Below are 14,787 nucleotides of genomic sequence, written 5' to 3'. Positions count from 1 at the left end.
ATGAACTAGCTGCCTCGGCTACCCAGTGCATACATTCGACTATTTTGTAATCACAGAAATAAAATCACGTAACTGCCACCTACACACAACTGCCAACAGTGTAGGATGCAGAAGTTTAAATAGGAAGTGTTCCTTTCCACTTGAGCTATTCTATTGCGCTATCTGTTACTAGAAAACGTCGTTCAGTCCAAAAGAAAAGCTGTAACTGTTTGTCTCTCAGAAGTCAAGACCTGGCCATATGCATAATCTCACAGTGCTGTGGAATCCAAAAGTTCTGGAGGAATAGTTACCGAGCTCTGGAGCTGCTGTAGCTACGTGTCAGCTTGTAGCATAGATAAGATGTCGCGAGTTCGAATACATTCAGTACTACATTTTTTAAAACGCAATTCTGCTGTCTGCTGAAGGCATCAATCTAATGGAACTTCTCAACCCAAAGTAGTCGCATGTGGAAAAAGGGCTAACTACTGTGACATTTTGTTCTATTCAGGTTTAATAGACAGCAGGCAGCAGATGCATCTCGAAGATGTGCAGGGAGAGCGCATCGTGCCATAATATGTCAGAAAAGTATTTTCTATATTAGCTGTCCTGTGGTAGTGATATTTTATTCTTCTTCAAACTTTGTTTGACAGCTTTAACTCAGAACAAGTTTTCTACATGCATGTAATCAATAAACTGCATGTGCATTGTCAGACTGTCATAGGTAACATCTGAGAATTCGCATATATCGTTGATGATTAATTTCTCTCTCATGTTTACTATTGTTTTAACAACACTAAAGGAAACCTTACGAAAATTGTGCACTGTATTATAAGAAATGAAATAAAACTAACCATGGTAACCTTACGACGAAAGTATCTGTAAACAAGCATGCCTCTATCGACACGAATTAGTAAAATACTACTCACTTAGATTTTGATTGGGTCTGTGTTTAATTGGTATGCTGTGTCATACTCAAGAGGTATGCAAATGTGGCATTTCATAAATATAGTTACGTATTCCTAGAAACCCAAAATTCGCTTGTCAGCAGCGGAAAGAGGCCTTACCTGTTGTGCAGCATTGTAAGTTTTTCAACATTGCACTATGAGCTGAAAGCATTTTCTTGCGATTTCCTTATTGATGTTTGATCTGACTGCTTGTAGCTCTTTCACAGAAGGGATAAAAACGTTACAGTCAGTGAGACTGAAACTGCGAACCGTACAGACGCTTTTTCACAGCTCAGCACGTTACCACAGAGCTGGCGAGGAGGTATGGGTCTTAGCTTCCTATTACGAGGGCAATAGGAACTAGAACTCGTAAACCGCTATTTGAATGTCGAGATTAGTTGCGGTTTCCACCTGCAACGACTTTCCTGGGCTGGAAACCGTAAATTTTCAATCTTTTGTTACCCTGCAAGCGATAATAACTCGGATTATTCAATGGAAATGACAGGTAAAATCAAGTGAACTTTGAGGCTTAATTCCGTGCACACCAGGAAGTAACTCGTCGATCACAGAGTTGCCAAACATACGTTGCCTTGTTACCAAATCTCAGTTACAGTACCAGCAGGAAGAAGACGAACCCATGTGATCCTACAGCGGTCTGGGAAGTGACCATAGCTGGTGTCTCCAAGTCACGGCTGCTACGGCCTGGAATACGTAATGCGTCTGATTCGCTTTCTGTAACTAGGTTTAGGGACTGGAGCGTAGTTACTAATAATACTCAGAACTGACTGCAAACTGAGCATCATAAATCAGTAACTCTCATTGTTGTTTTTATATTTCTTTCGTAAGTGTACTCAAAACTAAGAAAGTCATTCAGAGGCGTTTTCGTGCCTCGCCGATAGTCGAGCACAACATACAAATAAAAATAAAAAAGAATGTGTGTATGTGTGTGTTTGTGTGTGTGAGAGAGAGAGAGAGAGAGAGAGAGAAATAAAAAGCAATGAGAGAGAGTGTAAAAAATTGTTGTAAAGAAATTGAATCAACGTATTTAAAGAAATCTTTCATTAAAATGACACGTTCCATATCATTACGAAATGTCGTATTCATGATCTATGGAACAAGAGTTAATCTAATGTAATCTAATCTAATCTAATCACATCATATTGATGATTAGCCATGAAGAGTCATGAATTACCGAAATTTTGGCCAATACCAGTAACCAAATCTAAACTTGAAAATAAAAGACGACAATTTTTGTAATAAACCGTGACTCCTATCAAGACCCTTTCGTCCCTGTTATCGAACCACGAAAGATGTCTGATATACCTCCATTCTGAAGTAACAAAGTGTGCATGCATTTAAAGATGAAGTGCATGATGTGAAGTTCTGTGGCGGAGATACGAACCCAACACGTAATCCGATTGTTAACTAAGAAAAATCAAATGTTACGTATCGGTTTTTCTTACGAGCCGCTAGGTGTCTGAATCTAAAATAAGGATACAAACTTTTGTGCCTAAGCGACAATCGAACTGCACACCTACCGTGCATCCACGAATATAGCTTAAGTTTCAGTTGCTTACTCATGAACAGTAAGATGTGTGCGTGTTTGACCAGAAATAACGACACCTGTTGCCATTGTTGGAAACACATGAACAGACATTGACATTGCGCGTTAATTTTCACTAGCAGGTGGGTGTGCACTTGATAAAGCTAGAAATGAAATTATGAATATTTTTGTACTGGATCAGGTTTCAGACCCACATACTTACCTTTGGAGGAGACCTAGAGAAGATTGCAGTCTTGGGAAAAGGAACGAAATGACTGGTGCTGGACTGTGATTCGAATTCGTATCTCCTCTTTCGAGGATCTGAATCTCTCGGAACAGTATAGTTCAGTCATTTCGTTCCTTTTCTCAAGACTGCAATCTTCTCTAGGTCTCCTCCAAAGTTAAGTATGTGGGTCTGAAACCTGATCCAGTACAAAAATATTCATAATTTCATTTCTAGCTTTATCAAGTGCACACCCACCTGCTAGTGAAAATTAACGCGCAATTTCAACGTCTGTTTATGTGTTTCCAACAATGGCAACAGGTGTCGTTATTTCTGGTCAAACACGCACACATCTTACTGTTCATGAGTAAGCAACTGAAACTTAAGCTATATTCGCAGATGCACGGTAGGTGTGCAGTTCGATTGTCGCTTAGGCACAAAAGTTTGTATCCTTATTTTAGATTCAGACACCTAGCGGCTCGTAAGAAAAACCGATACGTAACATTTGATTTTTCTTAGTTAACAATCGGATTACGTGTTGGGTTCGTATCTCCGCCACAGAACTTCACATCATGCACTTCATCTTTAAATGCATGCACACTTTGTTACTTTAGAATGGAGGTATATCAGACATCTTTCGTGGTTCGATAACAGGGACGAAAGGGTCTTGATAGGAGTCACGGTTTATTACAAAAATTGTCGTCTTTTATTTTCAAGTTTAGATTTGGTTACTGGTATTGGCCAAAATTTCGGTAATTCATGACTCTTCATGGCTAATCATCAATATGATGTGATTAGATTAGATTAGATTACATTAGATTAACTCTTGTTCCATAGATCATGAATACGACATTTCGTAATGATATGGAACGTGTCATTTTAATGAAAGATTTCTTTAAATACCTTGATTCAATTTCTTTACAACAATTTTTTACACTCTCTCTCATTGCTTTTTATTTCTCTCTCTCTCTCTCTCTCTCTCACACACACACAAACACACACATACACACATTCTTTTTTATTTTTATTTGTATGTTGTGCTCGACTATCGGCGAGGCACGAAAACGCCTCTGAATGACTTTCTTAGTTTTGAGTACACTTACGAAAGAAATATAAAAACAACAATGAGAGTTACTGATTTATGATGCTCAGTTTGCAGTCAGTTCTGAGTATTATTAGTAACTACGCTCCAGTCCCTAAACCTAGTTACAGAAAGCGAATCAGACGCATTACGTATTCCAGGCCGTAGCAGCCGTGACTTGGAGACACCAGCTATGGTCACTTCCCAGACCGCTGTAGGATCACATGGATTCGTCTTCTTCCTGCTGGTACTGTAACTGAGATTTGGTAACAAGGCAACGTATGTTTGGCAACTCTGTGATCGACGAGTTACTTCCTGGTGTGCACGGAATTAAGCCTCAAAGTTCACTTGATTTTACCTGTCATTTCCATTGAATAATCCGAGTTATTATCGCTTGCAGGGTAACAAAAGATTGAAAATTTATGGTTTCCAGCCCAGGAAAGTCGTTGCAGGTGGAAACCGCAACTAATCTCGACATTCAAATAGCGGTTTACGAGTTCTAGTTCCTATTGCCCTCGTAATAGGAAGCTAAGACCCATACCTCCTCGCCAGCTCTGTGGTAACGTGCTGAGCTGTGAAAAAGCGTCTGTACGGTTCGCAGTTCCAGTCTCACTGACTGTAACGTTTTTATCCCTTCTGTGAAAGAGCTACAAGCAGTCAGATCAAACATCAATAAGGAAATCGCAAGAAAATGCTTTCAGCTCATAGTGCAATGTTGAAAAACTTACAATGCTGCACAACAGGTAAGGCCTCTTTCCGCTGCTGACAAGCGAATTTTGGGTTTCTAGGAATACGTAACTATATTTATGAAATGCCACATTTGCATACCTCTTGAGTATGACACAGCATACCAATTAAACACAGACCCAATCAAAATCTAAGTGAGTAGTATTTTACTAATTCGTGTCGATAGAGGCATGCTTGTTTACAGATACTTTCGTCGTAAGGTTACCATGGTTAGTTTTATTTCATTTCTTATAATACAGTGCACAATTTTCGTAAGGTTTCCTTTAGTGTTGTTAAAACAATAGTAAACATGAGAGAGAAATTAATCATCAACGATATATGCGAATTCTCAGATGTTACCTATGACAGTCTGACAATGCACATGCAGTTTATTGATTACATGCATGTAGAAAACTTGTTCTGAGTTAAAGCTGTCAAACAAAGTTTGAAGAAGAATAAAATATCACTACCACAGGACGGCTAATATAGAAAATACTTTTCTGACATATTATGGCACGATGCGCTCTCCCTGCACATCTTCGAGATGCATCTGCTGCCTGCTGTCTATTAAACCTGAATAGAACAAAATGTCACAGTAGTTAGCCCTTTTTCCACATGCGACTACTTTGGGTTGAGAAGTTCCATTAGATTGATGCCTTCAGCAGACAGCAGAATTGCGTTTTAAAAAATGTAGTACTGAATGTATTCGAACTCGCGACATCTTATCTATGCTACAAGCTGACACGTAGCTACAGCAGCTCCAGAGCTCGGTAACTATTCCTCCAGAACTTTTGGATTCCACAGCACTGTGAGATTATGCATATGGCCAGGTCTTGACTTCTGAGAGACAAACAGTTACAGCTTTTCTTTTGGACTGAACGACGTTTTCTAGTAACAGATAGCGCAATAGAATAGCTCAAGTGGAAAGGAACACTTCCTATTTAAACTTCTGCATCCTACACTGTTGGCAGTTGTGTGTAGGTGGCAGTTACGTGATTTTATTTCTGTGATTACAAAATAGTCGAATGTATGCACTGGGTAGCCGAGGCAGCTAGTTCATGGTGATTCGGTCAACCAAGTAAATGAATTTACTGAACATGCTGCAAATTACTACAGGGAGCCTGTGTGTCAGAATTCTCATCCAGTGTGGCGCAACTGCGCTACGATAGAAAAATGACTCGCAGAGAAGAGGATTTCGTGGTCTGTTGGACGGATGGTAGGTTGTTATACCTATGGTCTGGGTTCGATTCCCACTTGCGTCAATGATTTTAGATAGGGAGAGACAGATTCCATTCTCTCCTGGCTACACCAAGTGAGGAGATATAATGGCTGCGTGGTCTGAAAATTCACATTAAAGATGATATTCCTTCTTTACCAAGTAGGCGGTAGGTTGAACCACAATAAAGTCTGGAGTGACTCTATCACCAGTAACCTTTCTTATACTAGTTATTTATTTCAAGTGACGACACAAACGCTATGTATGGTCACAGGACACTTATTCCATCTTTTATTTGAGCTTCTGTATGTCGATAAAATTGGTTCTAAACTGGGAATGCAACTCAGACCGCCCTTAACGCGGAATTTGATCCCTTCGTGGCATACAGCTCGGCTACAATTTGTTGTTTGTTCAAAACTGCAGATTCCTCAACACCTTCACATATTACGCATGAATGGGATCGAATCCTGGCCCGGCACTAAAGATTTAATTATGTATTATCAAGCTCTATCAGGAGAACACCTATCTGCTGGTGGATAATAATTTTGATTTTTAATGTATTTTCATTCGTTGTCAACACTAACGATATCTGACGTTTTTAACTCCCAGTGAGACACAGAACTATTTGCGAGATGACTGTAAGTTCAAGATGCTATTCTGAGCAGCTGGTGGAGAAAAATTCGGTAGCTGACGTCTCTTTGTGTGTAGTCAACAACGATATGTGTGGTGCTCTATTCCCAGTGAGCGCTGAACTCTTCGTCATATTATTTCAGTTCGTCGTGTCATTTAATGTTCATACATATTCTCAACTAGCTGCTCGTGAATAACTTTAATTTTTAATGTCATTTTGTGTTAAATAGTTCAAATGGTTCAAATGGCTCTGAGCACTATGGGACTTAACTTCTAAGGTCATCAGTCCCCTAGAACTTAGAACTACTTAAACCTAACTAACCTAAGGACATCACTCACATCCATGCCCGAGGCAGGATTCGAACCTGCGACCGTAGCGGTCACGCGGTTCCAGACTGAAGCGCCTAGAACCGCACGGCCACACCGGCCGGCCCCCACCATCTGGTATCAATGCATTACCCTATCATCCATTATATATAATCATTTTCATAGTACACTTGATATTATAGATGAGTAGGACACAAGACAGGACATAGATAATGTCCGTTTGACGTCAACAGTGTGTAGCATTTTACTTTTTTTGAATAGGACAATGTTCCTCTCCAATAATTTTTAGATTAGTTACAATAAGCTTACGCTGCAAGAGAATTCGCTTGTATTTTTCAATATGTGGTCTGTTGTCGTTTGAAGGCCTTCCATAACATCGGCAACGTCGTGCAACTCCACCGAGGGCTGTCTGGAATAGGGTGGAGATAGCAATGTGAAAGTTGCGAGCTGTCGAAGACGATCTTCATATTCCTAATGCGATTAGGACATCGTATACTCTTGACGACGTTTAGCACCTGTGCAGTCAGTCACCCAATTTCAGAATTCATTTTGAGTAATCCTGCTAAATTCCCTAAATATTGTCTTTTTATATTGATGAGTAATGTGGATAGTCGTCACGTTCATGTGCCGTCTACAACGCAAATTTAATGTTACTATCCTAGGAACTAACCTGCAATACGTTTTGTATTTCATAATCGGAACTACCTGCATTAACCGTCATCAGAGCAATGTCAGGGAACAGAATGCAGCAGTGCCTTGCTACCTACTTGAGGACCTGCTTGAGTCGTGTTCTAAGGAAAGGGTAGTTGCTGGTTCACATTATATTACACTAGCGAGAAGTACCGACTTTTCCTTTTCTCTGCAAACATCCAGAACTAAATTCATCAACTAAATGCTAAGAATATATTTGCATTGTGCCAACTCAAAGATCAATAGATATGGATATAGATATAGATACAGATTTTTATATTTAAAGCCATCCTCGTTCTGCGTTGGAATAAACATCATTCATTATTTGCTTGTTCTTGTTACGATTGTTATTGTCATTCTCTCACTCGCAAGAGTTTTCGCATTCCTATTTGGTATCGATGCACATGAAGAGTGGCTATGAAAGAAGGGAATACTGAATGTTACGTCATGCAGAATACACTCATTTACTTCGGCTCCTCGTGATCTACGCTACAGGAGAAGTGAGATACATAAAGTTGACAGTGTGAGGACAGACCTGGTAGCACAACTGTGCAACTACACAGTGTTACCAGATAAAATGGTGCTGCGGAATCGACAGTGTAGTACGGACTTTGCCACAGTAGCAGACAGCTGGTAATTTAGGACCATGACCGTGGATTACACTTTGGTCAGTGCTGGTTAGAGTGCTGCAACTGTAAATGGAAGGCTTTGTTTGATAGTCTTATGCTGATGCTGTCTGAATAAATTATGCCATTGGATACAAAGCGGTTTAGTTTTGAGACCTAACCCACGAGGGGGGAAGGCACAGTGGTCTGCTTCAGGAATTCCAAGCAATAAAACACAAAAAACAACCCAGGAAGGGAGACATGCATTTGGAATCTGTTCATCGTTACGGGGTCAAACAAGAGGGTGACATTACTGAAACAATGATAGGGCTACTTAGTATATAATAGAGCATACAGATTTCAAGGAGGAAACGTATGAAGACGCAGACTTCCTCGTTATCAATATGTGCGGCATATCTTTCGTGTTAACGAAAGTAAATTCCCGCTTTACCTCTTCTTACGTGTCAAATGAAATGAATGCCATGAGGAATAGAATATTTGTTGACTGCGTCTCTTCTTGCTTCCATCCTTACCAACATATTTCTTCATTCTCGTGGTAATCATGACATTCTATGTGTATGCTGCAAAAGATTGCAAGTGGACAAATTCGACATCGAGGTGCAAAGCGTTATATTCAATTCGAATAAGCTTCCGGTATATTTTTACTTCGTTTGTATTTTTAGATGATTATGAACGTTACGGAAAATTATCTCACATGCTTTATGTTGAATGAGAAACATTGAATGATCCGTTTTGCTTTCCCTACGTTGAAATGATATAATGTCGGCGTCAACAGCCTTCTTCCACACCGGAAGCTGAAACTTGTATCATTCTGGATTAATGATAATTGAATGTCTCATATGTATACATAGCCCAGAAGGCGACGTCAGAAACCATCAGGGGAGAACGCCGCATAAAAACCAAACGTGCGCGCGCGTCTCCACTCTGAAGAACCGTATCGGAGAATCACGGCAAGCATTTCGCTGAAGAGCTGCCTCGTCAGAGAGCCTAGAAATGGAAGCGTCGTAGCAAGTATTTGTCAACACTCTGATAGTGCATTTACTCCCGGGTGTAGGTCGGCGTTACCTCGCTAAATTCACTTGACATTCGTTTTCCACATCGAAGACTCGTACGATATAATCCACTGCAAGATGACACAATTAGAAAGTATATTTAATTTCTGGACTCCAAGAATGGCGTTCTTCACATAAGTAACACCTGTTTGTGTGTGCATTCGGGAGGACGATGGTGCAATCCCGCGCCCGGCCATCCTGATTTAGGTTTTCAATGATTTCCCTAAATCGCTTCAGGCAAATGCCGGGATGGTTCCTTAGGAAGGGCACGGCCGATTTCCTTCCCCATCCTTCCCTAATCCGAGCTTGTGCTCCGTCTCTAATGACATCGTTGTCGACGGGACGTTAAAACAGTAATCTCCACCTCCTCTGTTCGTGTGTTTAAGGTTGCGTTTTGAGGCTCAGGCAACATCGCAGTGACTATATTCCGCCTCTGGCCGCCAGTGTGTCGTTAGCTCAGAGGTTCCCTTGTGCGTTGCAGTGCTTGTACTATAAGACATAGCAGTTCGAATCACGGTAGAAGCCGCTGAGTACAACCTTTTATTTTCCATTTTAATTAATGGAGTTGCAAACTGCTAGTAAAAATTTCTTATGCGAAATCTGAAGAATGCCTTTAAACATCAATCTTCGTCCGATTTCGACTTAGTAAATTAAGTTAATATCATGGATTTCTGCTTTGCGAATTCCAAGGTGCTTCACTGTAAAATAGACCCTGAAAAGATTCAAACCGACTGTCAACGATATAAATTTGAGCTTTGTTCGTCATATAGGTCTAACATGTCAGAAGGTTGTTTATGAAGTGCACATGTTCATTAATGTAGTTCCCTTCTTCTAAATTTTTGCAATAGCATTTAACTGTAGACGTTTTCTAACACCGGCGTTAGCAATTCCTTTCCGTTCTCTGAAACCTTCAAAACGACAAATTTTTCTGGTTTAAATCTGATGACCTTAACTATCACTTCCGATCAACAATAAATACTTCATGAACCCATACATGGAACTCCAAATGTGCAGTGTTCCTGCACTGCTACAGAGCATGCATTGCAAGGTATTCACACAGTTTATCGCATAGACTTACCATAAGGAATGAAACAAGAACTGTAATACACTTTACACCACAGACGCTCACTCTGGCTTGACGAAAACATCCAAACATTGACCAAAAGTTGCACAAATAATTGAGTTTGAAAGGAAAAGAAACGAGGTATTAAGCATTTATAAATTCATCGAATGTAGTGAGGTGGTTTAATTTCGTCCCAGTCTATAAAATTAATTTCGGGCCATACTCAGCTCTTGCCGATTAATGTAATATAATAGCCGCCTACTAATCAGGGCGTCTGTCTCCGTTGCTTTTGAGCGTGAATGGAAATTGTAGAAATTTTCTGTGGAGCAACATTTAATAATAAAGCGTTTTAAATCATCAAAAGCGATGAGCGGTAGCAGGCGCTTTCGATAAAGAACGGGGGAGTGCAGCGCCGCTGCTGTCGCCACGGCCGCTGCCAGTAGCCAGCAAATGGATCCCGGAGCTTTGCCGCATACGGCGTCCAGAGGAGGACAGTCTGCAGGAAATCTGCCGCAAAATCGTTACTGGATAAAATTTTGATATCGGTGTGTCACAAAGCGAAATAGATTGAATCTGCGCTACCATTACATTCACGTCTTCAGCATTCAGACAGAAGAGGCTATAAAAATATTTTATACCAGCTGCTCTCGATCCACTGACATTATGAACAGAAACAACGCAGGCTACCGCTAGACCACAGGCGTAATCAGCCCAGAGTTTCTCTATCATGGGACAAGTTTTCCTCCAGGAAGTGCCGCAGTCTACAGTGTTGCCAGATTGTGCAGATAACCGGACTTAGAGAATTAGCGAGTTGGCCAGTTTTTTTGTCCCATGTCGCGATCGGCGCGGACTTAGCCTCTGAAGCGGCCGGCCGCCGGTCAAGTTTTATGTCAAAGAGTGTACATTTCATTGGTGCAGACCCTTTAAATACTCCTTCAAGCTTTCCTCTTTCTCCTGTTTGCTTCGGACTGGTTTAGACCTGAGCACTTGATATTCATACATGCAGTTCTCCTATCTCCAAAGCTCCCTTTAATGTTTCTATAGGTGGCATCTATCGTACCCCTAGTGATATATGCGTCTACATCTGCACATTTGTCCTCTAACCATTCCCGCTTAACTATTTTGCACTCCCCGTCGATCTCATGTTTCAGATGTTTGTATTCATTTTCGCCTGCTTCTTTTGCCGCATTTTTATATTTTCTCCTTTCGTCAGTTAAATTCAGTATCTCTTTTGTTATCCAAGGATTTCTACTGGGCCTCGTCTTTTTACCTACTTGATCCTCTACTGCCTTCCCTATTTCATCTGTAAAAGCTATCCATTCTTCTCCCACTGTATTCCTTTCACCTATTCTTGTCAACCGTTCCCTTATGTGCCCTCTAAAACTCTCTATGACTTCTAGTACTTTCCGTTTATCCATGTACCATCTCCTTAAATTCGTACCTTTCCGCAATTTCTTCAGTTTCAATCTACAATTCATGTCTGTGATATATGTAGTAATACGGAAGTTAGCTTTAGAGTGGAAGCAAATCATTTGAGAAACATATCAGGCTTCATAACGAGTAGGAAGTATGCGCGATCTTGACAGACATTGCACCACACCATTGCATTGTGCTCTTGCTACTGGCAGTGAACGCTACACAGCCACAATCAATGTAGCATTAAGTTGTAGCATTGATTTAGTGCATACCGGGGTCAGATATCATGACTTCCATGTGAACACAAACAATGCATCCTGCATTATACTCTCATCATCAATCATCAACACATTCTAGTTGTCTATTACTTCTTTAATACAACACTGCGCAGAAGTCCATTATTAATAACTGATGTGAAGTTGTTGATTGTAATATGTGATGTCTGGTACTATTCGAACTAGGGAGAATTGACTTTTCCTGTAGCGTAAAAACTTTTATTGCAACAATGTTAGGCAAAGCGTGGTGCTTAATCTAACTTATCATTCCATTTTATGAATCATGAGGTTTAAGAAAGACTATAAGTTGAAAGGGAGACAGACTCTAGCCAACTGGCGTGGATCTATAAGAGGTCGCATGTCTCCTTGGCGCTGAGCGGTGCTGGTGGTGTGGCCAGAGGTCAACTGGTGGCCAGCAGGTGGTATGGAAATGGGAGTGAACGTTACACAAGTGAAGTGGTACTTAGGTTGTAAGAATAGCTTTTAACTGATAGTTTATCTTGGGCATCATGTAGACGCACTAGATACTTTAACAACTGCTGTGGGACTTAGTCAAAATCAGCAGCTGTGATGTGTTGTCGAGTTGTGCTCTATAAGCATTTGGTATAGGGAAAACTATTACATTTTCATTCTAATACGCTACAGCATGCTTCACAGATGGATTTATTGTATTGTTAACTATTTTAATAATTTGTATAAAACCACAAACTTTAAAGACTCTATTTCAAAGAGCTGCTGAATGAATAAAGAATCATTACAGTTAAAACTTTCTTGACTAGCCACATCATTTAACTGTGACGCCATCCAATACCATTTATTTAAATCAATACGACCAATTGTACTTTATGTTACTTATTATTCGCAATGACTGCCAAACGTTTGGTAAATTTGGATTGACGCTCACTGACAGTTGATGAACATTACGCAGTTAGGCTACTGCCGGGCGTGGAACCTGACTTTGGTGGTTTAGCGTTTCCGACATTCGCAACACTAGCCTTCATCATATTCTTTCCCTGTAAATCGCCAGTGATTTTTCTCATCAGGAATAATCAAATGCGATTTTAACTTTCCTCATTTAATCCACTCTTTTCCATGCAACATCGATTTGGGACGAGGAACTTGATTCCCATTGATCCAGGGTCTCCACTACATAAATAGCTGGACCCTTCGTTCCTGAAACAGTACTGATGGTTTGGTGTCCTTATTATATGCTGGGGGGAATGGAGGGAAGGTGGAAGGGGGTTTATGTAGGCCAAGGTCGTCTAGAAATATACTTAATACAGCGCTGCTTGCACCAGAGCCCACGGCAGTACACAATTTTGCATTAACTGCGTGGGGGAAATCGTTACAATCTGTGATGGCCGTAAGTGCTCTAAGCCACTGTGGCTTTGAACATGATGATATTTTGTGCCCCCATTTCATTTACTGTCAGTTTGTATCCACGTATATGTGTGCAACAATCCTGACTCATTTTCGTAGCACCATGTTGAAAACTGTGAAGCACTGCACATTTTTCGCTAGGTATGGACATCTCATAGTGAATGTGGTGTCCAGTAAGCATACATTATGCAGTAGGTTAGTCTGCCTTCCAAAATTTCTTGTACTATTAAGCAGTATATTCTGCAGAAAACACACAAATAGGGCTATAAGGATTAGTCTTTAGTTCTCGTACACTCTTACAGCATAAAAACATTTATCTGTTGCCAGGTATGGCTGCAATTGCATTCCTCAGAACAAAAGAAAATAATGTAGCTACTAGTGGGCTGCCGTGTGTGTTATGTTATTCAAGAGAAACTAGAAATTTAAGAAGTTACAGAAGATTTTTTCTTTAAGATAATCATTTGAAAATATGTGGAAACTACTGGAATTACGAGATGATTTAAGTTCATAAACAATTTTTAAACAACTGTAACTTCAAAGAACTCACATTCCATTAATTTCGGTGTAAAAATTGATTTCTTACTTCTTCAAATAACCGAATGTCGTAAGAGTTGTCGTCGTCAGCAAAATACAAGACACCTCTCGATGCGTTTGCTCTTATCCACTGCAGGCCCCTATTTCGCTGTGGCACTCCACGTGGTTTGCCTCCTGGTAGGATGTTACACTCCTCCGGCATAGGCGCTACACAGAAAATAAATATTAAATTAGAACGGAGGTAACATCTGGCACGCGGAGTGCATCAACTTGCATAGCCCGTTGATATAATTAGTACGTCGATTAAGTTGTAACTTGGACAGCTGAAAGAGCTGCAATGATATTCTTCACGACTGGAATCAATCAAATTTAAAACATTATGAAACAGTTGTTTAGGATAATATGCAGGCATTATTACTGTAAAACTCCACATTTTAATAAAATATTTTGTCTCAGTACAATAACAGTATTTTATTTTCCTTATTGTGTTTCCTCTTTAGTGATAGCATGTTCAGGCGCTAATTCGAAATGACACACAAACTGAAACTTAAGTTATAATGCTTAAGAGAATGAGATATCACGAATATTTGGTTTTCTTCCGTAGTATGATATTACCAATTTAAAATTGTGCCTTGATTTCTCATGCTTACAAGTTTTAAATTGTCCATATTTGTAAAAGATACCTCTATTTTAAAATCTCAGAGACAAATGTACAGTCTTAGGCATAAAAACTGGCCGCCGGCCGGCCGCCACAGAGATTAAGTCCGAGTCGTTCACTTAAGGTGGCCAATAAAACTTACCGCCCTTGACAACTCTAAGTCCGGCCATCTGCACAATCTGGCAACACTGTAAGATGCGGAAGTGTTAAGAGAAAGTGTTGTCTACTTCCGAGATGTTGTTGGAATGTGTGAGCACGTGGTCTAGTGGTAATCGTCGAGCGTTCTAAACTTCTGGTCGCCTATTTGCGTCTAACTGTTTTTTTTTTAACCACATTTCGGCCCTCGTGTAAAGTTATGAGTGTGATTGAACATCGAAGATAATTCGCTTCACATTCTACCCACCAGCAACAACAAGTACTTCCA

The 14,787-nt window shown here is 40.2% G+C and overlaps 1 protein-coding gene across 1 annotated transcript in view; it reads right to left on the bottom strand.

Annotated features, from left to right (window-relative positions):
• Positions 1 to 14,787, bottom strand: part of LOC126456468 (galactosylgalactosylxylosylprotein 3-beta-glucuronosyltransferase P-like) — a 229,796-nt gene that overhangs the window by 55,379 nt on the left and 159,630 nt on the right. The window contains exon 3 of the mRNA XM_050092219.1: positions 13,755 to 13,912. Within this exon, the coding sequence (XP_049948176.1) occupies positions 13,755 to 13,912 (158 nt within the window). The remainder of the gene's footprint in view (positions 1 to 13,754; positions 13,913 to 14,787) is intronic.

This window comes from Schistocerca serialis, chromosome 2 (genome assembly GCF_023864345.2).
Source record: "Schistocerca serialis cubense isolate TAMUIC-IGC-003099 chromosome 2, iqSchSeri2.2, whole genome shotgun sequence".
Lineage (NCBI taxonomy): Eukaryota > Metazoa > Arthropoda > Insecta > Orthoptera > Acrididae > Schistocerca > Schistocerca serialis.
This window is presented reverse-complemented; position numbering and strand designations above follow the sequence as displayed.